The sequence below is a fragment of the Triturus cristatus genome, chromosome 4_1, assembly GCF_964204655.1.
Source record: "Triturus cristatus chromosome 4_1, aTriCri1.1, whole genome shotgun sequence".
Lineage (NCBI taxonomy): Eukaryota > Metazoa > Chordata > Amphibia > Caudata > Salamandridae > Triturus > Triturus cristatus.
In genome coordinates, this window is record NC_140585.1 from 495,078,828 (window position 1) to 495,104,053 (window position 25,226).

Here is a 25,226-nt window from a genome sequence, read left to right on the forward strand (position 1 = left end):
ACTAAAATTTCAGAGTTTAAAAATCTACAAAATGCAAATGTTTTTGGAGTAGTGGACAATACCCATTATCCACATTGTCTCACAGGAAACCCACATAGCCGCACCCTACGGTGGCATAATGTTACCTGAACCTGTCATTTTGAAAAAATGGACACACTTTGTTTCTCCAATTTCAATATCTGCAAGATAATACTCACCGGACAGAAAAAAAAGGAGTAATATCACACAGAACTTCTTATAGCAATCTTTATTCAACTTTGGTACAAAATCTATTCAATATCGATATGGACTACAGTGCGAAACTGAAAAAAACATTTGATAGCTAATGAAAGCATACTCAAGACTTGGCATTGGGTCTGTTATGTGAAGCTTGTAATATCTTAATCGCTTGATGTCATATATGAAAGACATTATTAACAAACATTTATTGTTTGATATAGCTCAGAAAGCACATGGTAGCAGCATACTTCACATGGGCTTAGTGCAAAAACTAAACAACTAAACAAAACATGAATTTCAATAATAAAAAGCAATGATAAACAAAAACACATCAACAGAATGAATTCCATACTATAGTGATTATATTTGTATACATACATGCATGTGACATAGTCCGGGAGATCTTGCACCTTATGGAGGCAGGGATCTCTTTCGACAGACATGCAAGTCAAATTACCTTTTGCTTTTAAGTGCTCAAGAATACAAAAGGATATTGTTTCACAAAAAGGGATCAAGTGAAACCATTATTTATTTTAATTAACAAAAAGTAACAAGAAGTAAAGACAGGAGTCCCAAACCAGACACTTGATTGTGATTCTTCTGGTTTAAGAAAGAAGCATCAAAAACAACAGGCATCTGTTTTGTCTGTGAAATAATTTCTCATGGATATCTTGCAGTAGTTGTAGATCAAATAATTTGAAAAGTGCTCCTATGTATGTTCTCTAGGGAGTGCTTCTTTAAGTTAGACTAATCGATCTGAGACTAGAGGAGTCTTGATAAAGTAATCCACAGTCGAGACGTACGCCAAGCTGTGTGTGATGCTTCTTACTTGGAACTGAAGGCTCACACTTGATAAAAAGACAAAGATTAAGTAAATGTTACATTTATTTCCCACTTGACTCGAAGTTACATATTAACTTGTACATGTTGTGCGCATTATTCCAAATAGTAGCATTTATTGATTCAAGCAACTAAGCTCTTTAATCACCTAGTAGCAACAGGGTTTTTAGTTGATCACACCCAAATGGTTTGATTCTTGATCTCCTGAGGTAATTATTCAGTAGACAGATGGCTGTTTGCAATACTGTACCACTGCTGCCTTGCTCTGGCGTGTTAGATTTAAGAATGCAGTGTTTTTTTGGGCGGATAAGGTACATTAGGGTAGAGTAAATAGACACTGCAGAGAACTATAGCATATAAGAAAACTGACAAACCTCTTACTTGCTGTTAATGTGGATATTCAACCTATTTTTTCGAAAGTCTATTAGGCTAATAATTCTGGCAGAGTAATCTTGTGAATTATATCCGAGTTAGGCATGACTAAAAACCAAGAATTGGTAAATCCAAGAGACTGTGCTCATAATGTTAAACAATATGCTTGGTTCACAGGCAAAAAGGTTTACAGACCACCTTGATCAAGTCATGACTTTATGATGTCATCAGTCAAAAGATGTGAAAGCCTCAAAAGGATGCTATGATACCATGCTGTAGCTAACATTCCTTTACAGGAGGTAGCATGTAAATCACATCCATCCATAAACCAGCACTCAAAAGCAAGGAGCAGCACTGAAAAATTCTAATTTGGAGAAACCTGTCGGCAGGAAACAGAACCTAGAATGAGTGCGCTAGACACACTTACTAAATGGAAAACAACATTTTCCGTATAACATAATATTTGCTTACTGTTTACTGACACCAGTGTGCAGCTACAAATTGCAGTATGCAACAGTTGTTTTAGTACCTTGATTTAATGGCACTCTATGTATTAAACTCAGTGGAAAGAGTCTGAGAGGAGTCTTCAGGATTAGAACCTGCACCTAACAGACTGAACACAGATCTGATTATCAAATACCTAACACCTTCACATATTTCACCAAACCAGTTCCTTTTGAAATGAGATTACAAACTATCAAGGACTAGGGCCTGCCACCAGAACGCTTCATCAAGTGCTAAATATCAATTATTTCTAAAAACCAAATTGTTTACTTTAAGGAATGTATTTTTTTTTCAGAAGGAAGGCGTATTTTTTTTTTGGTCCATGTTCAATAACCAACTCGTTTGAGGGTAATTTATTGTAATGAAAATGTATGATTGAAAAACTCGAGAGGTGGCTCTAAAGGGCAGCACATTTGGAAGGAAGGGGAACATTTTCATGTACTCCTTTTTTTAGGGCAGTCAAACTCGATCGCAGTGAGAACTGTATGTTATCTTGCCAGGACCTTCTGGTCCACCGTCCATTGCCATTCTGTTTCTTGAAGAATCCGGATCCGAATCCTCAGATGACGTGGTGATTCAAATGATGTTCTAGCAGTAGAGGTGACAGGAGAGTACAGTAGAAATATAATTAAAGTGCAACTGATAGAAACCTATTGTGAGCATGAAAAGGTGTGAAAAAAATAATTATTACAGGGTATTTTTAAAAATAAGAGAAGCCAAGTGCAGTAGCTAATAGTGCATATATTGAGAGCTAACAGTTATCTCAAAGTATACTGAACTGATTGAGCAGCGACGTCTGTTTCTAAAAAGGCTTACTCAATTAACATAGCAGTTTCAGCACCCTTGTTTTCAACCTTGTTCTTCTTTGCATGAAAGTTGCATTTTTTTGCAGGCCGTTTTAGCTCCCCTTCCACTTTCTTCACAGACTTTTCTGAAGCTTCGAGGATTTCTTGAACGCCACTGTCCGACTTCTCACCGTCTGACGCCTCAGGAGATATCTGTTGTGAAACAAAGTCCGGCACATTAATACCACGCTAAGATCGCTGTCCTAAAGCTCATTCAGAACTGTGATTAGGGTCACAGAGAAGAAATGCAGCATTTACTCAGACAAATACTTTGGGTTCAGTTTTAATAATGGTTTAGTGCTTCGTAATCTATGTAGCCACGGGTAATACATTCTTCTAAAGAGTTGCGGCCTGCAAACTGTGTGGACCGTTAAGCAACCCTCGTGATTTAAAGAATCTGGCAACTGATATTTTAAATTGAATTATTATTTTACCTTTTGTTTAGTTACTGGCTGGGTGTTTGTGCCTCTATTATTCATGCTTTAGTAACGCTGCGGTTTTATAATAGCTAAATAAGACGTTACAGTAGGCCAGGAAGTCAACTGCTTTTTAATATCACTTCCTGTATTGTCTGGGAGAGGACCGTAGGTTATTGGGAGACTGGATTTGTTGTCAGGCCGCCATAGGTCAAGGCATATTGGCAGACAGTGTGGGAGGGCTTACTCTACCATAGTTTGTGATGTAAAAGATCTGCAGATAAACGAAGGAACTGATTTTCCACTACAATGTTCAGGTACATGAACAGGATATTAAAGGCAGAGAATAAGACGTGCACTTAGACATAATGGACAGGTACACACTTGTAAAGCTTTAAAATCCATTTTTTGTGTGCCTCATCCTATGTCACTCCTCCTCCAGCAACCTACCAGAGCAATATAGATGCCTCTTTTACATGGATCCACTATCAATACCCTTTAGCATCAGAACCACCCAATAATTTAAAAAAATTTATTAAAATACAAAAACTAGGGCTGGGCGGCAAACCCTTAGCGGGATTTGTGAAGTTTTGCCACTGGTGGAGCGAAGTTTACTGACGCCTACCCCTATTGCCAGGTATCAGCACTGCGCATATAACCCGACAGGTTCTCTTACTCCCGTTTCCAGCCTTTCCTCGATGTGGGAAGGTCCTTGGGCATTTGGCCCGATTATCTTTCTATACGGATAGGATAAGGGAGCACCTTGACCTAAACTGCCACGATGACTCCTGCAACGTAGTATGCCCCTCTCCAGTAGTTTGTCTCATAATTTTGTTTCAGATATGGGGGATGCTGTTTGCTCAACTGCATTATCCGTCTCAATGCGCTGCGTTCACGTCATTACCTGAGCTGAACTCTGAAGTTCCACTAGTCTTCAGACAAGGTCTGTCCTGATTGTCAGACAAGAAAGTTACGGAAGCAAAGGACGGAGCGGGAATCAGTTTGCAGCTGCTTGCTGCTTCTGTGAGGAGCAGTGGGAAGAGAGAAAGTTTGGAGCCGGTGGACAAGGGGAGCCTGCGCGTGAACGAGAGCGCGAGTCCCGGCAGACAGAGGGCAGCGTCATAAGATTCAGACAGCAACAGGGAAACGGCGCCGTGCACTGATGCATAGGCTGTGGTGCTAGCTGCAGACTGAGGCGCAACAACATACATCAGGAAAAATCACGGGTGCTTTATATGAGCAATAGTAAGCACAGATACTTAGAGCACAAAAATTACAGCTTAAGTCCAAAGAATCATATCACTGCAAATCTGAAGAACTTTGTTTCAAAATGATATATAAAATACCATATAAAATACCATACATGTGATCACTGCTCCAGAAGAGCTGTAGTCTTACTTCTACACTCCAAGATGGCCCCTGCTCGAGTCTGATTCTCTTGTCTTTTCCGTTTTCTGCTGTATGGTTTAGCTATAGAGCCTACCAAAGGTTGATCATTGGCCAACAGCGGACTGAGGGTTGATGCTTAGCTAGTGAGCGTGGAAACACCAAAGGGCGCTCTCTCATGATTCTACAAACCAGACAAGTATCTTGTAGGAGAGCAGTGCAACGGGCTGACTGTCCATCAGTCTGTCAGCTGCTTTAGCTCCGTGGTGTACTGGTTCCATGGCCAGCTCCCTGTTGCACTCCAGGGCTCGGGAGCCAGACTCCTGCCTCCGCAATCTGCTGCTCTCTCTGAAAGTGGGGTGGAACCTGGCTGTACGAAAACTAAGGACAGGGAGGTGCAGATGAGCCCCAGCATCAGTAAGAGTAGAGGAAGTACGTTTTAAAACTGGTCCCTCCTGAACCTAGCATTCTTTTGCATTTAGGCAAATTTTGTTTGACTTTTATAGGTTTAATTTCACAACTAGAAAGACTACTGTGCAAAATAAAAGCACAACATGCAATACTCCACCTGAATTCTGAGGAGTTTTTTGGTCACTCCGTGGAATTCCGCGAAGTGAAACTCTGCAAGCTCCGTCCAGGTCTAACAAAAACCCTTCAATGACCCTCCCAAAAAGAGGTTATTCTACTGGGTACTGCTATGCCTCACTTTCCATAATTTCACAACAAAACAACATTGAACAGTAAAGGCCAGAGGAATGTTAATGGGACATTTATTGCGACTTAAAATAGATTACATGAAGAGGACTGCTATTTCGCAGTCCTTTATGGAGGGAATATTATCTCTGAAGTTAAGGATGTATTTGGAGCACTGGTACTTAGACAGGATAAACCTTGTTCACATAATATCCCTTTCGTAAGGCCAAAAAAAGTATTTGTGTGCTTATCCTAAGCACATTGACCCATTGCAACAGTCTAGTAGTTGGTCTCGCTAAAAAGTGTTCTTCCCTGTATTAAAAGTTCTAAATGTTGCAATAGGAACCCTCTATAACATTCCTAAGACTACCCCTTCATCGTATTTGTATCATCAAATTGGTTGGCTATGTGCAAAAAATACAAATATCTTACCCTTATCACCAAAATTGCAGGTGATCATTTGTACAGTGGTCCCACTGTTATGTACAGCACTTTTTGTCTAAAAGCTATATTATACTGGTAAAATAAATAAAACAACAAAAAGACTTAATGGGTCTCGAAGACTGAGTATCCAATTTAAAATAATATATTTGAAAAGGAGATAGTTATCATATTTAGCTAATAGGATTGGGCATTGGCGATCTTCTACTTTAGGAGTTTTTGTGATGAACAAAGTACAGCAACCCATAAGCACTTCCTATTTGGGAGCCTATATTACCTTGTTCTAGAGGTCATTGGTTAGAGGTTATCTTTAATGTATATGAATAAGATCAATTTTTGTAGATTTATAACTTAAGCCATGTAATGAGGATCCCACCATAAAGTTCGGTAATAAATATCTGTGAAGAGCGTGGTCTCAGAACTATAGAAATATGGGACTTAATATGCTCAAAGTAACATACATGTGAAACAAGTGCCTCTAAAGGACTTATGACTTCTATGGTGTATACTATGATTGTCATGTTATTTGTTAACCAGTCTAATTTGATCTGCTCTTTTGACCTTTAACATAACTGTAAAGAACATTAAGAGGGTGCTTTAATTGTACTGAAGATTTTATTGCAATAATCTTTTTAAGTGTTTTGTAACTACATAGGCGTCTGAATTTCAAAATAAATAACAAATAGAATTATTTAAAGGGGAACTGAGTTTGTGTCTTTTGACTCCAATCATCGGACGTCAGCAGAACTGAAATTCTTCTGTGGAGAAACTATCAACATCCATTACCGAGGCACTGTGTAGACTGGTATTGTCTGCACACTTTGGAAACAAATATTTCTTTACTGGACATGTTGGACGTGCCAAGACCTGCTCTATGGTCCACTGAGAGGATCTCCAAACTACCCAATGAAGTGGTCTTTAAATAACCTTTTCAACAATGTTATTGGCCTTCGCATGCTTCAACATGAACCATTGGTCAGTAATGGTCTCCATGTGGTCTTAAGAAGAGCCTCAATTTCCCCGTAAAATGGTCCTTGGATCCCATAAACATATACACAATGTTTCTGTCACAATGTACATTTAAGAATAATAGAAACTCATATCAAACACAATTACATGTTTGGAAGCTCAATGTTATTAAAATTTGCGTATTCTGGGGGATGCTTGCTTGTTATACCTCAATTAAACTTATCTTGGCGACCCCACAACATATTTTGCTGGGGGTCCTTGTCAATGTGTGTTCCACCTGAGGCTCGAACCATAAAGTCTTCATGTGGCCTCTTGTCCCTGTTCACTACTAGTCTTTTTGAACTTCCATTATTCTGCGAACACCATGAACAGATTCAAAAAGTGCAAAACCATCAAAGCACAGTGTAGACTAAATTAGCATTTTAGTGTTATCACAGCTTTGAAAAGTTGAGCACGTGATATGTTATCTTTCACACTGAAACAGTATATTGAACATACCGAGTCTGTGGAGTGACTTGATTTACGTTTTTTCATTTCCACGCGGATCGCATGCTTCTCATTCTTGAGAAGATCAACTTTTGGCCCCTTTTTCAGGTAGGAAATGGTGGCATAAGCAGTAAAACTGAAGTCTTCCCTGCAGAAATAAAACCAAAAGCTGTGTTTGTAAATAGGTCATAATAAAATGACAATAGAAAACCAAAGGCAGATTATTCATATCGTAGCAGTACTATCTAACTCAAAGCTGGCAACACAATATGCAAGGATCCGAGAACCATGCTTATATCTCAAAACACATTTAGGAAAGTAAAGTCTCTGTTGTTCTACAAAGGCTGTACCTCGTATAATTAATGAACACAGAGTGTTAGGTTTCCCATTACAGCAAACGGTCATTTCCCAAACCACATTGTATGCAGAAAATATACATATTTAAGATAAAACCAAATATTGCCAAACTTCAAATGTAATTTTTGGAAACACCCCTGTTGAAGTGATAAACGGTCCACACAAAAGATGGAGCTGGAAACCGAGATTTAATGGTATACACCTTGCACAAGAATGGTCTTTTCCATGCGACACAAAAATAACTTTCTAATACTAAAAACAAACTTAGGGTTCTAACTTCTATATCCTATAAATAAGATTCCTAACAGATTACAACACATTTCTCTCCCCACAGAAATTAAATTAATTATTATTTTTACATTTATCTGCAGTGTTGAAAAGACACTAAAAACACACCACACCCCCATTCACACAACGACACAGTATATACAAACACCTCAGTAATGCACAGACACCATTCAGGCCAACAAATAACAGAAAACAAAACACCTGAAAAAGATACATTTTACACCTTCACCAACTTGTCCTTACGCCCTGTGTTCAGCTTCAACCACCACACGATTCTTACAAATCTTCAAAATCCACCAATTTAAACTTCAACTTGCTGAGAAACCAGTCTTCCTCATCCTCACAAAATAACCAACATTTTCCACAAACATTCTTCTTACCTTCTTCCTTTCATGTCAATCCCTGTACTTTCTCTCTCTAACAAGTAGACTTTCCTTAACTTTCCCCATATTCACTTGGGTTTCATCATGAATAAACCAAGCTAGAGACAATTTTTGGCACTCTTGCCCCATCACCAATAAAAATAGTGTACTTCTGTTCACAGCATGCAATGTGGTCTGATAACCACCTTTTCTAAATGTAACTTTTCCAGGGCAAACCATTCTTAAAAGCTAATTGCAAGGTTTCCACCATCACTAGAGTAACAGTCTCCACTAAACCATTGGCTCTCAGATTGTACAAAGCTATATGCCTCCGTTTTGCTCCTTGATCGGCTAATAACTCATTGCTATCTCTAGAACACAACTGAACACTATTATCTGTTATCAAAACTTGGTGAAACACTCAATTTCGACCAACTTAGACTACCACCGCAAATCCGTGCTGTCTACCTAAACTCTTCATTGGGCCAACCGTATCCAGTGCAACTTGCTGCCACACTTTATGAGGAACCTTAACAGGGTCGGGAGGTACATTTACTCTTTGCCTCCTGCTACCAGCAGCACACCAGTATTTTTCTCTCACATGCCACTTATTCATGCTGTTATCCACATGCCCTTCATGGTGCATATCGAATATTTTCTACCAATGACCAACCAGAAGAATGATTCTCGTATTCTTCCAAACACCAACTGAAAAAACCTAAACATTTTACTGCAACTCATTTTTTTTTTACCGTGAACACCAGTCTAAACTTCAATCACTAAATTTCTGATATCTTTCATATCATCAATGGCATCAAACCACTTCATCTCAGAGATTGCTACACCAATACTCATTTCATTTTCAATACTATCAATCTCACACATCAGTTCTTCCTTCTCTTCCTCTACATTCCTTGACAAATAATACACCACAGCTTTCTCCCAAACTAAAACACGCTCCGCTTACAATTATATTCCTGTAACAAAATAATCCATTTTGAAATTTGGGGTGTTGCTCCTACAGAGTCCCAAATAAATTACAGTTATAGCCATAGTTTGTGATTTTACCAAATTATGTATGTGGTACCCCACGCATAAAACGTGAAATGATTTGACCCCCACAGAGATGCCAATACCTCTTGGTCCACAACGGTTTCTTTCAGAACACATAACCTCCTTTCCACTCTGCAATTGCGTCAGAAGGGCGCCAAGACTGTTTCCACATGCACTGACAGTCAAACAGGTTTTCCATTTCATATGAAAAGTACCTAAAACTGGTGCATTACTGATTATTCTTTTGACCTGATTCAGCCTTCCCTGACACTCCATACTGCAATAGCAGCCTGCACCCTTCTTTAATACCACCCTCTGTGCATTAGTTTTATCTGAAAAATGTGGTATAAACTTTGCATAGTACTATAGTTGTCTAAACGAATAAGTTACTTGCCTTCGGTAACGCATTATTTGGTAGAGACTATTTAGCTGCAGAATCCTTACCTTTGAATTCCCAGGTGTCAGGCTGGATTCGGTAACTTTTGCTGAGCAATACCCCTTGTGTCCAGCGTCGGGTGGCTATGCATGACGTCGTCTGTGTCAGCAGCATCGGTAAGGTTCCTATATAGGTGCCTCCCACGCACGAGCGAACATCAGTACTTTTAGTTTTTTCCACGCCAGTAGCACAGAGCCTCGAAGTAACTGACGTTCTAATGTGCAAAACTAGGGCCTTGAAAAGGAGGGACTAACCGTAGGCCTAGAACAATAGTCCTCAAAGCAGGGAGGCATGAGTGGAGCTGTAAGGAGTCTGCAGCCAGATAGAGTCTCTACCAGATCATAAGTTACAGAAGGTAAGTAACTTGTTCATCTGATAGAAACTTCTAGCTGCAGATTCCTTACCTTACAATTAGATACCCAAGCCATACCATCCTGGCGGTGGATTGCGGACCAAATTTAGTAAACTAGGAAGTCCTGCAGGACTGAGTGAGCAAAGTGCCCGTCCCTCCGGACCTGACCGTCCAAACAATAATGTTTCGCAAACGTGTGCAAAGACGCCCACATTGCAGCTTGACATGTATCTTACACAGGGACACACCTAGCCAAGGCCACAGTCGCAGCCTTTTAACCTAGTGAAATGGGCCCTTAATCCTTCAGGGAGCTGCTTCTTCGCCAGGCTGTAGCAGATCTTGATGCAACCCAGCGAGAAATGGTCCTTTTCTGCACTGCGCTTCTTCGCTCCCACGTAACCCTACAAATAGTTGGTTGTCCAACTAGAACTCTTTAGTGTGGTCAAGGTAGAATAACAATGCTCTTTTTGAGTACAGATAATGGAGATGCTCCTCTTCTTTAGAGGTATGCGGGGGGAGCAAAGAAGTTGGCAAAGTAATAGACTGACCCAGATGGAATGGGGTCACAACTTTTGGCAAAAAAGAAGTCCTGGTGCAAAGCATCATCTTGTCTGGAAAGGACATAAGATAAGAAGGTGAACAAGATAACGCCCGCACTCACTCACTGTAATCACCACTAAGAAGGCTGTTTTGATGGTCAACAGCAGGAGGGGACAATTGTGCAAAGGCTAAAATGGAGCACACATCAGGTAGGTGAGGACCAAATTAAGGTCCCACTGTGGCATCACAAAGGGCATAGGTCGAAACAGGTGCGGAATCACTTTCAGAAATCTATGCACAATGGGAGATTTGAAAATAGACGGTTGGTATGGCAGCCGCAAAAAAGAAGACAGAGCAGAAAGGTAACCCTTAAGAGTGCCCAAAGCAGAGCGCTGCTGGGCAAGGATCAGAATGAATAAGAGGACAGTAGAAAGAGAAGCAGATAGAGGATCAAAAGAGCTCGCTGTGGAGTACCATAGACATTTCAGCCGCCTGGCCGCCAGAAAAATGTTAGAGACTTCGGGGGAAGGTTAAAAGCTATCAACTGCCGCCACTCAATCTCCACGCATGGAGGCGCAGAGATGACCGGTTCAGGTGGCGAACCCTCCTCTGCTGCTGCAACAGAAGTTCCTCCAGAAGGGGCAGCCTGATCAGAGGATCAAGGCTCATTCTCAGAAGCTCTGGATACGAGACTCTCCTCGCCCAGTCCGGAGCCACAAGGATGACTTGGGCCTGGTCATTCCTGATTTTCTTCAGAATGTCGGCAGGAGTGATATGGGTGGAAAGGAGTTCAGCAGGCCTGAGCTCCACTCGCGACAAAATGCACCGCCGAGCGATAGCTGTCTTGGAAACTCCAGCACACAGTACTGCTGACACTGCACGTTCTCTTTGGAGGCGAACAAATCTAACCAAGGTTGTCCCCACTGCTGAGAGACCTTGTGCCACCTCAGACTGGAGACACCATTCATGATCCGCTAGGCATCGACGGATGAGTTAGTCCTCCCTGGCGTTCAGAGAACCTGCCAGGTTTTGAACCACCAGGGTTACGCCCTGCTGTTCCAGCATGTCCAGAGATGCAGAGCCTCTCGAAAAAGGATCCACAACCCCACCCTGCCTTGCTTGTTGCAGTACCACATGGTGGTGGTGTTGTCCGTGAATACCTGCACCAGCTTCCCCTTGACAGAGGGAAGAAATGCCTTCAATGCAAATCGAATCGCCAGGAGCTCCAACAAATAATGTGGAGCCTCGCCTCTGCTGGAGACCCGTGTCCCCAAATCTCCACCTCTCCCAGATGGCCACCCCATTCCAGAAGTGACGCATCTGTCACAACTGTGGGATCTGGTTGGGAAAAGGAGAGGGAAATGCCATTGACCCAATCGCGGCTCGTCAACCACCACTACAGATCTCTTGCAGTTCCTTCCGAGATCTGGACCATGTCGGCGAGATTTCCTCGATGCTGTGCCCACTGGAACTTAAGGTTCCACTGCAGAGCCCACATATGCCACATGGCATGCTTCACCAACAGGATACAGGAGGCCATGAGGCCCAACAACCTCAGAGTCAGTCTCACCGAAATCCAGGATAGAGGCTGAAACATCTGAATTATAGCCTGAATATCCTTGACTCGCTGCTCAGGAGGATAGGCCTGAAACTGCCCTGTGTCCAGAACTGCGCCAATGAAAGGTAGCGTCTGAGAAGGAGTCAGGTGTGACTTCAGCATGTTTAGAGAGAACCCCAGAGAATGCTGGAGGTTTGCCGTAGTCTGAAGGAGGGAGGCAACTGCCTGGGGCGAGGATGCATTCAACAGCCAGTCGTCGAGGTGGGGGGTTACTGACACACATAACCTGCGCAGATGAGCTGCGACCCCCGCCATCACCTTGGTGAACACTGAGGGGAATAGTTAAGGCCGAAGGGGAGCACGGTAAACAGAAAGTGTTAGCAGCCTACCTTGAACCACAGGTAACACCTGTGGCCCGGCAGGCTAGGGATATGAAAATATGCATCCTGCAGGTCTCAAGCTACCATCCAGTCTTCTTGGTCTAAGGTAGACCAGACCTGAGCCAGAGCAAGCATTCTAAATTTCTCCTTTTTGAGGAAGAGATGGACTATTAGAAAATCTAGAATGGGCTGTAGCCCCTTGTTCTCCTTTGGAATCAGAAAGTAGCAGGAATAACAGCCACTGCCTAATTCTGAAACATCCTCTAGGAGCAACTTCAAATGATCTTTGGTCAGCCATTGCCATTTGGTCAGAATGAGAGGAGGAAAAGACAGAAAATGTAGAGATTAGCCCTCCTGGACGACCTGCAAAACCCACTTGTATAAAAGGTTAGGAGTCTCCAGTAGGGGAGATGATGATGAATTCTACCACGTGGGGGAGATGATGATGAATTATCCCACCAACTGGAGTGGTATGTTCATCCAGATTCAGCCTAGCAGTGCTTGGAGACTGCGGCTGCCGAGGGGAGTGTGGTTGCAAACTTCAGGCCTCCATTCTGGATCCAAATGCACTGCGTCCACGTCCTCGCACGGCTTGGGCAATCTGTGCGGGACAGTGGCTGGGATAAGGTTAATGTGGCTGGAAACCCCTTCCGCTGCCACGAAAGGTTCAAAAGGAAGACTGGGTGGAGGAGAGGCCCAAGGATCAGGCCATAGCTTAAGAGTCCTTGAACCTGAACAGGGCTGAGTCTGCCTTCTCCTCAAAAAAGCTGGTTCCATCAAAGGGCATGTCCATCAGATTAGCTTTGGCATCCCCTGAGAAGCCAGGTGTATGGAGCCAGGTGTGGCGTTTCAATGCCACCATATTTGAAATTAATCTACCCAAAGCATTGTGTCTAAACCACACCGTATGGTGAATTTTGCTGCATCTCTCCCATCTTTTCCATGTTCAGGAGTGCACAGCCCTGGACCTGTGGCAGCACTTGCACAACCGACTCCCAAAGGGAATGGGAGAAATGGCCCAATAAGCATGCAGTATTCACCGACCGCAACGCCAGGCTGGAAGAAGAAAACATCTTCTTTCCAAATGCATCACACTTCTTGGATTCCTTATCCGGAGGGGCGGAAGGGAACGCGCCTTGGGACGTTGAGGCCTGCACCACTAAGCTTTCTGGGCTGGGGTGTTGGCTAAAGAACTTTGGATCGCCCAGAGCTGGGCGATGGTGGCGCGCAATCGTCCTATTCAAGGGAGCCCCTGTGCTAGGCTTGGACCATGTGCCTAGAAGGACGTCTGTAAATTCTTAGTTGAAGGGCAAGAGGGGTTCGGATGTAGAAGCCCCTGGTTGAAGCACCTCAGTCAGGAGATTAGTCCTGACCTGCACTGAGGGCAGCTCCAGTCCAAGGACCTTAGCTGCCCTCCTTACCACCATGGCATAGGATGTCGCCTCCTCTGTAGCACAGCGAAGAGAGCATGCCAGCATCTGGGGAGGAGTCCAGTCCACTGGCCTCCCCAAGTTCCCCATAACAGTCCAAGTTCTCCTCCGAGACTTCCCGGTGTTCCCGAGGTTCCACAGACCCTCCCATTCCTCTCCTGAGTCTAGCACCTCTTCAAAGTGCTCAGGCGATAACATAGAATCTCTGGGTTCATTCGGCATCTGAATCGGCGTCGAGCGACGTTGTTCCGGCTCTGTGCTATAGCAGATGAGGATGAGGCTAGCGCAGGCCAATGAGCACCAGCGGCGTCGCAGGCACCGACTTCGTGTCCGACACTGGGGAGGTTGAGATGGCATGATGGGCGTCGACCCGGATCAACCCCTGAGGCCCAACCGGCGCCGTGGCAGATGCCATCGAACCAGATGGGGCCCCTTCCAACCTCGAGGGTGGGGTCGTTTCGCTCAAATACATGACGCATGGCCTTGTAAAACTCTTTAATTTGAGCGAGAGTCACTACGGCTCCCGAAAAGGGTTGGAGGCGTTAAGTCTACTCAGGCTCCGGATCCGTGGAACTGTGCCTAGAGTGTTGGTGCTCTTTACCTCTCTCGACGACAAAAGCCAGTCGAGGTGTAGAGTAAGTTGGCTTCTACGACTCCTTATGCCTCTTCCCGGAGTTTCCTGAGGACCTCGAGTGAGAGGAAGAGGATTTGGGACTCCGAGAGCCGCGATCTCCTCTTCTTCGATCATGACCTCCATGGAGTCTCGCTTGATGGTGTTGAATGCTGTGCCACGAGAAGCTTCAAAGCCTGCTCCCTCAAAGTCTTAGGAGCCATGGCCAGGCAGTCCGTGCACGACTTTGTGTCATGGTCACGCTGAGACACCCAAGACAAATCAGAAGGGGATCGGTTACCGACATCATGCGGTGACAAGCACCGCACGGCTTGAACCCGGTCTTCCTCAAAGACATCCCTAGCACAGAAAGTGAAAAGACTTTCACAAAAAGCCTGCCGAAAAGTGGCAGAGGGGAATCTCTTTCCGTATCGGCGCTTAACTGGCGCAGAAAGAAAAGAACTGATGTCTGCGCGCCTGGGTGGGGCCAATATAGTCGCCGAGACGCATAACCGACGCTGCCGATACAGATGACGCAAAGCGGAGCCGAATAGAGCCACACGACTCCGTGCGCAAGGGGTATTGCTCAGCAAAAGTGTCCGGATCCAGCCTGACACCTAGGAATTCAAAGGTAAGGAATCTGCTGCAAGAAGTCTCTTTGTGGTAGACAGGGACTTGACAATAGCAAAACCAATCTGTTGGTTGAATTCCATCCTTGGATATGATATGCTTCAAATATGTGACTGACCTTACATCAATCGTGCACTTTGAGCTTTTAACTGTTAAACCACTTTCCTTTAGAGTAACTAAACCATGATGTAACAAATCATCAATCTCATATTTAGATTTGGAGCTCACTGCAATATAGCCTTGGAAACATGGACCTACTTCAACTCCATTGAACAACTTATACATCACCCATTGAAAGACAGCCTGCGCAGATGCAAGACTGAATGGCATCTGCATAAAATGGAATGCATCCAACTGTGTGCGGTATCGAGAATCCTCCTCCAACTCCATTTGGTGATATGCCGATGACAAATATAATTTATGGTTCCTTATCCAGCATCATCAGCATATCAATATTGTGGAGAAGAAACCTGCCCATCCAGATAGCAGACTTCACATCTCAGAGATCCACATACTTTCATAATGAATAATTTACATTTTGGGAAATTATAATTGGACTCAACCATTCCGAAGCTTACACATGTTTGACCACGCCACATTCTAACAATTTCTCTACTTACTCCATCAGTTGTGCCACAGCAACCATAAGCACTCTACACACTTTATGCACCACTGGTTTTGTACCTATGCACAAAATGAATCTGTACTCTTTAACACAGCTTTCCCAAACTATCTGAAAAAACTTCAGGATACAGTTCACATACATTCTGTGTAGAACTATTTTCTAATATTTGCAATACTAGTTCTAAACTACCCTGCCTCAACACTATCACTATCTTAAATTGGTGTTTTCACTCGAAATGTGTACGGTGTTCCTGAATCCACCATAGTTTGCACTACATTATTAATAGATCGGGCATAATTTGGTGGAGGACCTACATCTTTAATGCCCTCAAATTATTTCTCAGAATGCTCCACATCCACATCAGAAACTGACAAAATATATCCACACACATCCCTACAACTCACAAAACGCTCTCCAGTAACGGTAATGGCATCACTGCCTAGATCCCCAACAGTTAAAACCACAGTGCAAATCATATTCACATCCAAATGAATTTGCATAGAGTATATACATTCTCAATCCACAGATCTAACCTCTGCTCTAAATCTACCACTGAAGCATACTTTCACAAAATGCCCTTTGCATTTACTTGCTATGTGCCACACATTACCACATCTAAAATATACTCCTTTGAAACACCCTGGTGGTACACCATCTCTGGAATCCGTATCAACCCATACTTTATGTTCCTCCGCCCTCTAGCATGCTATCTGTCCTTGACTGGGGTGAATGTTTGCATTGTTCAGCATTCCATCCATCATTTGTTCCTTTTGTCCCCCTGAGTAGCAAGGGTATGCCCAGACGTGGGTCCCGTGCTTACTGCGCCACTGGATTCAAGCTAATCTGGTTGATGAGGGGTTTTACACCGAAACCGGTCCCAGAAAGATTGTTTCTTGTCCAGGGAGGACCTGGCTTGGTACCCCAATATAGGCCTGAGTAGTATCCTGACCCTTCACCTACATTTACCATACCATTACACTACATTAAAGGGTTTTGATATTGACCTTTTACCTAGTTAGGCACAGCATAATACGTCGTGTGGTTTTCCACGAAAACTAGCCTAATTAATTATGCATGAAGATTCTCAGAGTCGCAGCAGGATTAACATCTTCGGCATAATAACTATGTATATGGGTCATGCCTTCCATCATCCTTGGCTATAATGACACAGCAAGGTAGAATCCCCTGTGTGTACCTTTTGGGTACATATACACCATATATTTGCCAGGGCAGGCAGAGGAGAAAGACTTCTATGCTGACACACTGACGCGAGACGCTGAGGTTCCTGCATGCAGACACTCTAGCTCGCAGTGGTCTGACATCCCTCGCGGGGTGTCCATCTTGAGACCAAGACGGGGTCTCACAATCTCCCACTTCAGGTAATGGGGTTTGCTTCAGCCTAGGGGGATTCTTGACTCTAAACTTACGTACATGCTAGGTAAACTTGGGTACATATAGTTAGGGTTGCATCGTAGGAGTACGCATTGTTACTGTCATGTATTTATATGCTTATATATATTCGTTGTTTTTAGCACTATACTAGAAATCTACCATCCATTTACTCTGTTGGTGCTTATAAACATTTACATCTGTTTCAATCTTATGGTTGTTTCAGCACACCTATTTTACACTAGAATGACGCTGGTTCAATAAATGCTTATTGAAAAAGGCCCCACCGTTTATATCTGTGCATCTCTCTGAGACAAAGTGAGCACGAGTGACTGAGCGAAAAATACAGTACTGTTTACCCGAGTGAACCTAACCCTCGGGTAGGTCACTTCCCCACCGCTGCTGCTCCGCCTGCCAGTCTTCTTGCCTCCTACTCCTCCCCCAGATCGGCGCTCTCCTACCCTGCTCGAGCGCCGCCTGGACTGCCTGCGCCTGGACTGAGTGCCCCCGTGTGCCTGCCTGCCCCATTTTCTTTTTTCTGTACCCCCGCCTGGACTGCCTGAGTGCCCGCCCGCCCCATTCTCTCTCCTGTACCCCCGAGTGAGTGGTTCGTCCGCCGGGCTCCTCAGCCCCGTTTTTCCCGACGCTGCCTCCCGTGCGGCCCGCCCCCCCCACACCCATTGGATTCTTCCCTCCCGCCTCCCAGCTGACCCCTCCTACACCCTCCTCCCCTCTTAAGGTGTCCGCAGCGCGGCAGAGACAGTGACCCTAACCCTCGGGTAGGTCACTTCCCCACCGCTGCTGCTCCGCCTGCCAGTCTTCTTGCCTCCTGCTCCTCCCTCCAGATCGGCGCTCTCCTACCCTGCTCGAGCGCTGCCTGGACTGCCTGCACCTGGACTGAGTGCCCCCGTGTGCCTGCCTGTCCCATTTTCTTTTTTCTGTACCCCCGCCTGAACTGCCCGAGTGCCTGTGTGCCTGCCCGCCCCATTCTCTCTCCTGTACCCCCGAGTGAGTGGTTCGTCCGCCGGGCTCCTCAGCCCCGTTTTTCCCGCCGCTGCCTCCTGTGCGGTCCCGCCCCCCACACCCATTGGATTCTTCCCTCCCGCCTCCCAGCTGACCCCTCCTCCCCTCTTAAGGTGTCCGCAGGGCGGCAGAGTGACCCTAACCCTCGGGTAGGTCACTTCCCCACCGCTGCTGCTCCGCCTGCCAGTCTTCTTGCCTCCTGCTCCTCCCTCCAGATCGGCGCTCTCCTACCCTGCTCGAGCGCCGCCTGGACTGCCTGCGCCTGGACTGAGTGCCCCCGTGTGCCTGCCTGCCCCATGTTCTTTTTTCTGTACCCCGGCCTGGACTGCCTGAGTGCCCGTGTGCCTGCCCGCCCCATTCTCTCTCCTGTACCCCCGAGTGAGTGGTTCGTCCGCCGGGCTCCTCAGCCCCGTTTTTCCCGCCGCTGCCTCCCGTGCGGCCCCGCCCCCCCACACCCATTGGATTCTTCCCTCCCGCCTCCCAGCTAACCCCTCCTCCCCTCTTATGACGCACCCGGAGCGACCGCGCAGCGGACGCACGCAGTGGGCACGCCGATTGTGCGCCGAAGTCGCGCCAAATGCAAGCCTGTCTGCGCCCGTCCACACCTGGACCGCGCCCAGCGCCAGAACCCCCGGCCCCCGCAGAAGCCACCCCACCCGCCGGACTTACGACGCCGCCACCCTCAACGCACTCCACACCGGCCGGACCCCCGGCTGCTACCGAGCCACCCCGAGACGCACCCACGGACCCTTCACCTGCCAATCCTGCAAGTTCTCCTGCATCCGGAACCGCACCGCACCCACACCTGCCAAGCCGAGCACCAGCAGCAACCACCTGAACTGCATCCTGCTCAACACCCGCTCTGTCCACAGGCACGCCGTGGAACTCTGGAACCTCCTCGACACCACATCTCCAGACGTCGCCTTCCTCACGGAAACCTGGATGAACGCCTCCTCTGCGCCCAACATCGCCATCCCGGACGGATACAAGATCACCCGGAGGGACCGCGTCAACCAGACAGGAGGAGGCATCGCCATCGTCCACAAGAACACCATCCGCATCACGACCAGCTCCGAGGACACCCTCACAGCCGCCGAACATCTTCACTTCCAGATCCACACCGACCCCAAAACCACCCTCAGAGGCACCCTCATCTACAGACCCCCAGGACCTCGCACGCAATTCAGCGAAGACATCGCAGACTTCATTAGCCCACACGCCCTCTCCTCCGCTGACTACATCCTCCGAGGGGACCTCAACTTCCACCTGGAGAACAACGACGACAACACCACCACCCCCCTGCTGGACAACCTCGGACTCAAGCAACTGGTGAACACCCCCACCCACTACGCCGGCCACACGCTTGACCCAGTCTTCTCCTCCAGCAAGTACGTCTCCTTCGGCTACTCCACCGTACTCCACTGGACAGACCACAGCTGCGTCCACTTCAGCTTCAGAAGGACCACGACTCACCACCACCTGCAACAGGTTCCCCGCAGGAGCTGGAACAAGATCACCACCGACCAGCTCACCACATCCCTGAACCAGAATCCTCCCGCCAGCTCAACGAACCCCAACCAGGCAGCCAACAACCTCACACAGTGGATCACCAACTGCGCCAACGACCTGGCACCCCTGAAAAACCATCCCAGCAGACCCGGCAGCAAGAAAGTCTCCTGGTTCAATGATGATCTCAAGAACTCCAAAAAGAACTGCCGTACCCTCGAGAAAGCCTGGCGCAAAGACCCGACTACAGACAACATGACTGCCCTCAAGCACGCCACCCGCAAACACCACCAGCTGATCCACACCACCAAGAAGACAGCATTCAAGGAACGACTAGACAACAACGCACACAACAGCAAGGAACTCTTCAGCATCGTCAAAGAGCTCTCCAACCCCAGCGCCGGAACCAACGACATCACCCCCTCGCAAGAACTCTGCGACTCGCTCGCCTCGTTCTTCCACAGCAAGATCGCCGACATACACAACAGCTTCGGCGCACAGACCACGCACCCAACCACCGAAACAACGCCCCCAACACCACCCTCCGCGCCTGGACCCCAGTCAGCACCGAAGACACCATCCACACGATGAACACCATCCACTCCGGATCACCAACCGACCAATGCCCCCACCACGTCTTCAACAAGGCAGACTCCGTCATCGCACCCCAACTCTGGGACATCATCAACTGCTCCTTCAACACCGCCAACTTCCCGGAGAGCTAGAAGCATGCCGAACTCAGCGCCCTCCTGAAGAAGCCATCAGCAGACCCCACCGACCTCAAGAACTACCGCCCCATCTCGCTCCTCCCGTTTCCTGCCAAAGTCATTGAGAAGACCGTCAACAGACAGCTCGCCGCCTTCCTCGAGATGAACGGATCCCTCGACCACTCGCAGTCCGGCTTCCGAGCCAACCACAGCACCGAGACCGCCCTCATCGCAGCCACTGACGACATCCGAGCCCTGCTCGACAACGGGGAAACAGCGGCCCTCATCCTCCTGGACCTCTCCGCAGCGTTCGACACTGTCTGCCACCGCACCCTAGTGCAGCGCCTCAGCAACATCGGAATCCAAGAGAAGGCTCTAGAATGGATCACCTCGTTCCTCGCAGGAAGAACCCAGAGAGTCCGCCTCCCCCGTTCAGATCCGAGGCCACCGAAGTCATCTGCGGCGTACCACAAGGATCATCACTCAGCCCCACCCTCTTCAACGTCTACATGAGCCCCCTCGCGGCCATCGCACGCCAACACAACCTCAACATCATCTTCTACGCCGACGACACCCAGCTGATCCTCTCCCTCACCAACGACCCAGCCACCGCCAGAACCAACCTACACGAAGGGATGAAAGACGTAGCCGAATGGATGATGAACAGCCGCCTGAAACTGAACTCAGACAAGACTCATCCTCGGATCTTCACCCTCTGCATGGGACGACTCATGGTGGCACCCGGCCCTTGGCAGCGCACCCAAACCAACGGACCACGCACGCAACCTGGGATTCATCCTGGACTCCTCACTCTCGATGACCAGACAAGTCAACGCCGTCTCATCATCATGTTTCAACATCCTACGCATGCTCCGTAAGATCTTCCGTTGGATCCCCACCGAAACCAGGAAGACGGTCACCCAGGCCCTCGTCACCAGCCGACTGGACTACGGGAACACCCTCTACACCGGAACCACAACCAAACTTCAGAAAAGACTCCAACGAATCCAGAACGCCTCCGCACGACTCATCCTGGACATCCCCCGACACAGCCACATCTCCGGACACCTGAGAGACCTCCACTGGCTTCCCGTCAGCAAGAGAATCACGTTCCGACTCCTCACACACGCACACAAGGCCCTCCACGACCTGGGCCCCAGGTACCTCAACAACCGCCTGACCTTCTACACTCCCACCCGTCAGCTACGATCGACCAGCCACGCCCTCGCCGCCGTTCCACGCATCCGAAAAGCCACCATGGGAGGAAGATCCTTCTCCTACCTGGCAGCCAAGACGTGGAACTCCCTCCCCATCCACCTTCGTCTGACCCAAGACCACCTCTCCTTCAGGAAGCAACTCAAGACCTGGCTGTTCGAGCAGTAGCAGACCTCTCCCCCCCCCCCCCCCCCCCCCAGCGCCTTGAGACCCTTCGGGTGAGTAGCGCGCTGTACAAATTTCTTGATTGATTGATTGATTTACATGATCCCTGATAGGACAGGGTTGTCCTGTTCGATAGGTGCCAGGAACTATTCTCTCCTTGGTAAGAGGAGTTTACAGTAGCACTGTGAGCTAGCTAGGTATACAGGTGACAATACCCAGTGGGGGTGTCTGGAATCAGTCTCAACACCAATCTCACAGTCTATGTTGTCTAAAGGCGCAGATCTCATATAGGTTTATAGGAACTACATGACTGAGTCCAAACTGGGGTGGCGTGGTGAGCAAAAGAATGATGGATGAAACCCAGATCTCCGTGACTGGGGGTGAATGCTTGAATTGTTCAGCATTCTATCCATCATTTGTTCCTTTTGCATCTGTCCTCTCATCAGCTGTGTTCATCACACTGGCCGCCTCATGTTCTTTAGGGTAATTCATCTTTTCACATACTTCACCCGCAGCTCTATACCTTCAGCTGTAGTAATGGCTATCTTTAACTCAGGGTCTCTGTAGGAAAATGGCCCTTTTCGCGTTGTCAGATCAATTTTTGCTAGATTTTATTGCTGGTGTTTTGACTCTGTACACTGGGGCACTGCTGTCCAGTGCATTTGCTCTGACCTCTAAAACATGCAAAAACAGGCTGCAGTTCAAATTGGTATATTTAACCTACCAGTAAGTCCTTAGCTTACGGTACAAAGTATACCCACTGCTGCAAATTAAATGTGACTAGCGGACTGCAGCACACATTGTGCCACCACTAGAGTGACAATGCAAAAGATGACTGCAGGCCTTCTACTGTAGCCTATCTGAGCAGTTTTAAAACTGTAAATTAGACCTGTCAAAATAACTCCTTTCGGCAAGTCGAACCCTCCTTTTAAATATGTCACCCCCTAAGTAGGCCTAAATGCATGTTATATAAAAGTAGGACATGTAAAACATGTTTATACAGTGACATGGTGCCAAAAACTATGTTCACTGTAGCAGTTAGATGTTCCATAGAATAAAACTTTGGGATATAATATTAAAATTAAATGTTATCTCGGCTTAGGAAACAGCTACAAAGTTCCTTATTGAACTTCTATACACTAATTTCCATTAGCTTCTAGGAGTCACCCAGGAGCTGAATAGCCCCTTTGACAAGGCCTAAACTTGCTCCCAGAGCTGAGATAAAGACCTTGGGTGTTGGCAGGTGTTCTGTTCCTCGGCTAGGATGACCATCTGGGCAGTGCCCAGGAATCAAATTGACTTAAAAAAGGCCTAGCTTGCCACATGCAGATGTAGCTAGTATCAGGGACTGCCTCCTCCTTTGTCCCCTCCTAGTCAGCCAGGCACCAACTCCAGTGGGTGAGGCCCTGGCCCCAGAACGGGTTTTGAGTGACCACAGGCTCATTTGCCTGGCCACACATCTATGGTGGGCACAGGAGCTCTGCATAGGGAGGAAAAGTTCTGGAAGTTGGAATTAGGGAGAGAGGGGCTCTGTGGGATTGTTTGCAGTAGGGCACACAGGAACTTCTGCTAAAGTGAGTAGGTTTACCCCTGGAAGCTTTCTCCTTATTGATTAGGGATGGCCAGGAGTCGCTCCCACCCACAGGCTAGTGCCAGGCATAAATATGGCACTCCTGGCCACCTTCTTCAGAACACCACTGGACCTGTGGTAAACAGAAGGACTGCCCCTGCTCTTATGACCTGTATGGAGACCGGAGAGGCTAGACCTGCTCCTGCTTGTACCGAGGGCAAAGAAGTGGATTCCAAGGGTCAGTTGGGTGACCAGCAGCCAGAAGCCCTTTTCCTGAAGAGCCCAACTGAACAGTTCCAACTGGACCTGTCCTGGATCCTGTTGGGAGACTTCTGCTTGAGTTCTTCATGACCTCCAAGAGCTGTTCCTGAGGTCCTTGGATCCTTAGCTGTGTCGAAGTGTACTCCTCCTAACATCCTAAGAAACCTGGAACGTGGAACCTTTTTTGCTCTAAAGACCTCTGGAAGACAGGGACAATCCAAAAAAGATGCACTGCCACTGGGACAAAGGTTCAGGTTGCTCCCACTTGGAGCTTTTCTACAGCGGCAAATTCATTTCAGCTGGATGTTGTCAAGAGGCTTGTGGAGTCCTGTTTAGCTACAGCTTTTAGCCATGCCCCCTGTAGGAATCAGAGCTCCAAAAAAGTGACGGACTCCGAAGGTAGAAGTCTTCTCTGGGCAAAGGCGGCAAAAGTATCCGAATAGTAACGGACATGTCGGGGGTGCAAATTATGAATTTCTAACGCTCTGATCTTTTCTGCCAAAAGTCAATGGCTTCATCGGAAACTTGTCCAAAGACTATCTGGCTTTGTGGAGCCCTTCTCAGCTACAGACTGCTGTCTTGTCCAGCTGAAAATTTGTGACTTTCATTTCAAAGACTAAGTGAGGAGCAAAAAAGTCCGACCAGGGTGACCCGTACTCTATCATGTTGGACTGTAAAATCGTGCCTAGGCAGCTGTCAAGCACAACCAGATGTCCTCTGCTGGCGCTTAACACTTTGAAAAATCATATTTACGGTTCCCTTTATTGGATTTAGACCCTCGCGATCTGAATTTAAAGCGTCTACAGATTGTTCTGTCCTGCTGGACACAGTCTAGTGTTTTTGCCAGCCACTCCCTCGAGGGCTGGCCCATACACCCACCCCACACCCATCCAACACAGGCGTCACCAGTCAGGTGACCCTGCGAATAAAAGAGCCCAAGTGCACGTGCTCGTGGCTAGTTTCCAGTACCATACCCAAGTGTCCTTGTTGTCCTTCAAACAGTATGTGGGCCTAGGGCCCACGACAGAACATTGGCGACGAGCGGGACTTGCCCACGTTTGCAGCCATTGTTTTGAAGGTGGTCTGAAGGGGGAATGTGTGCTGCCCGTGTTAAGGGCACTCCCTGCAGATGGTGAGAACATCGTCGGAAGACCCACGGGGCATGTGAAGAGCCCCAGGGTGAAGATGAGTGGGAGACCACCCGTATGTAAGCTGCCTGCAAAACCCCTCGGGCATGAGGTGAGCTTGTGGGTCAAGGGGAGTGCAGTGAGAGGATACCCCTACCGGCAGAAAGAAGAGTGACCCAAATTGTATGTGGTCAGCGGGAGACCACGGCATGTCATGTCAATAAGAATTTGTAAAGCGCACGTACACCGGGGAGGTTTCATGGCGCTGGTTTAGCCGAGAAAGCAGGTTCAAAAAGAAAAGTTAGAAAGCCAGTCGGAAAAGCCAGGTTTTTAAAAGACGTCTGAAAATAAGAAGAGTGGAGGAGAGACGGATTTCAGAGGGGTGGGAGTTCCAGAACTGGGGGGCCAGGACAGAGAACCTGGCTCCACCGGTGCGTTTGAGTTTGAAAGTAGGGGTCGAGAGAAGATTTT

The 25,226-nt window shown here is 47.1% G+C and overlaps 1 protein-coding gene across 2 annotated transcripts in view; it reads right to left on the reverse strand.

Annotated features, from left to right (window-relative positions):
- Nucleotides 1-232: 232 nt before the first annotated feature.
- The window catches only part of RECQL (RecQ like helicase), a 275,541-nt gene continuing 250,547 nt past the window's right edge, over nt 233-25,226 (reverse strand). For both annotated transcript variants that reach the window (XM_085652722.1, XM_085652721.1), the window contains exons 14-15: nt 7,184-7,319; nt 233-2,933 (exon numbers count right to left, since the gene is read on the reverse strand). In XM_085652722.1, coding sequence (XP_085508848.1) covers nt 2,748-2,933; nt 7,184-7,319 — 322 coding nt within the window. In that variant the 3' untranslated portion in view covers nt 233-2,747. The remainder of the gene's footprint in view (nt 2,934-7,183; nt 7,320-25,226) is intronic.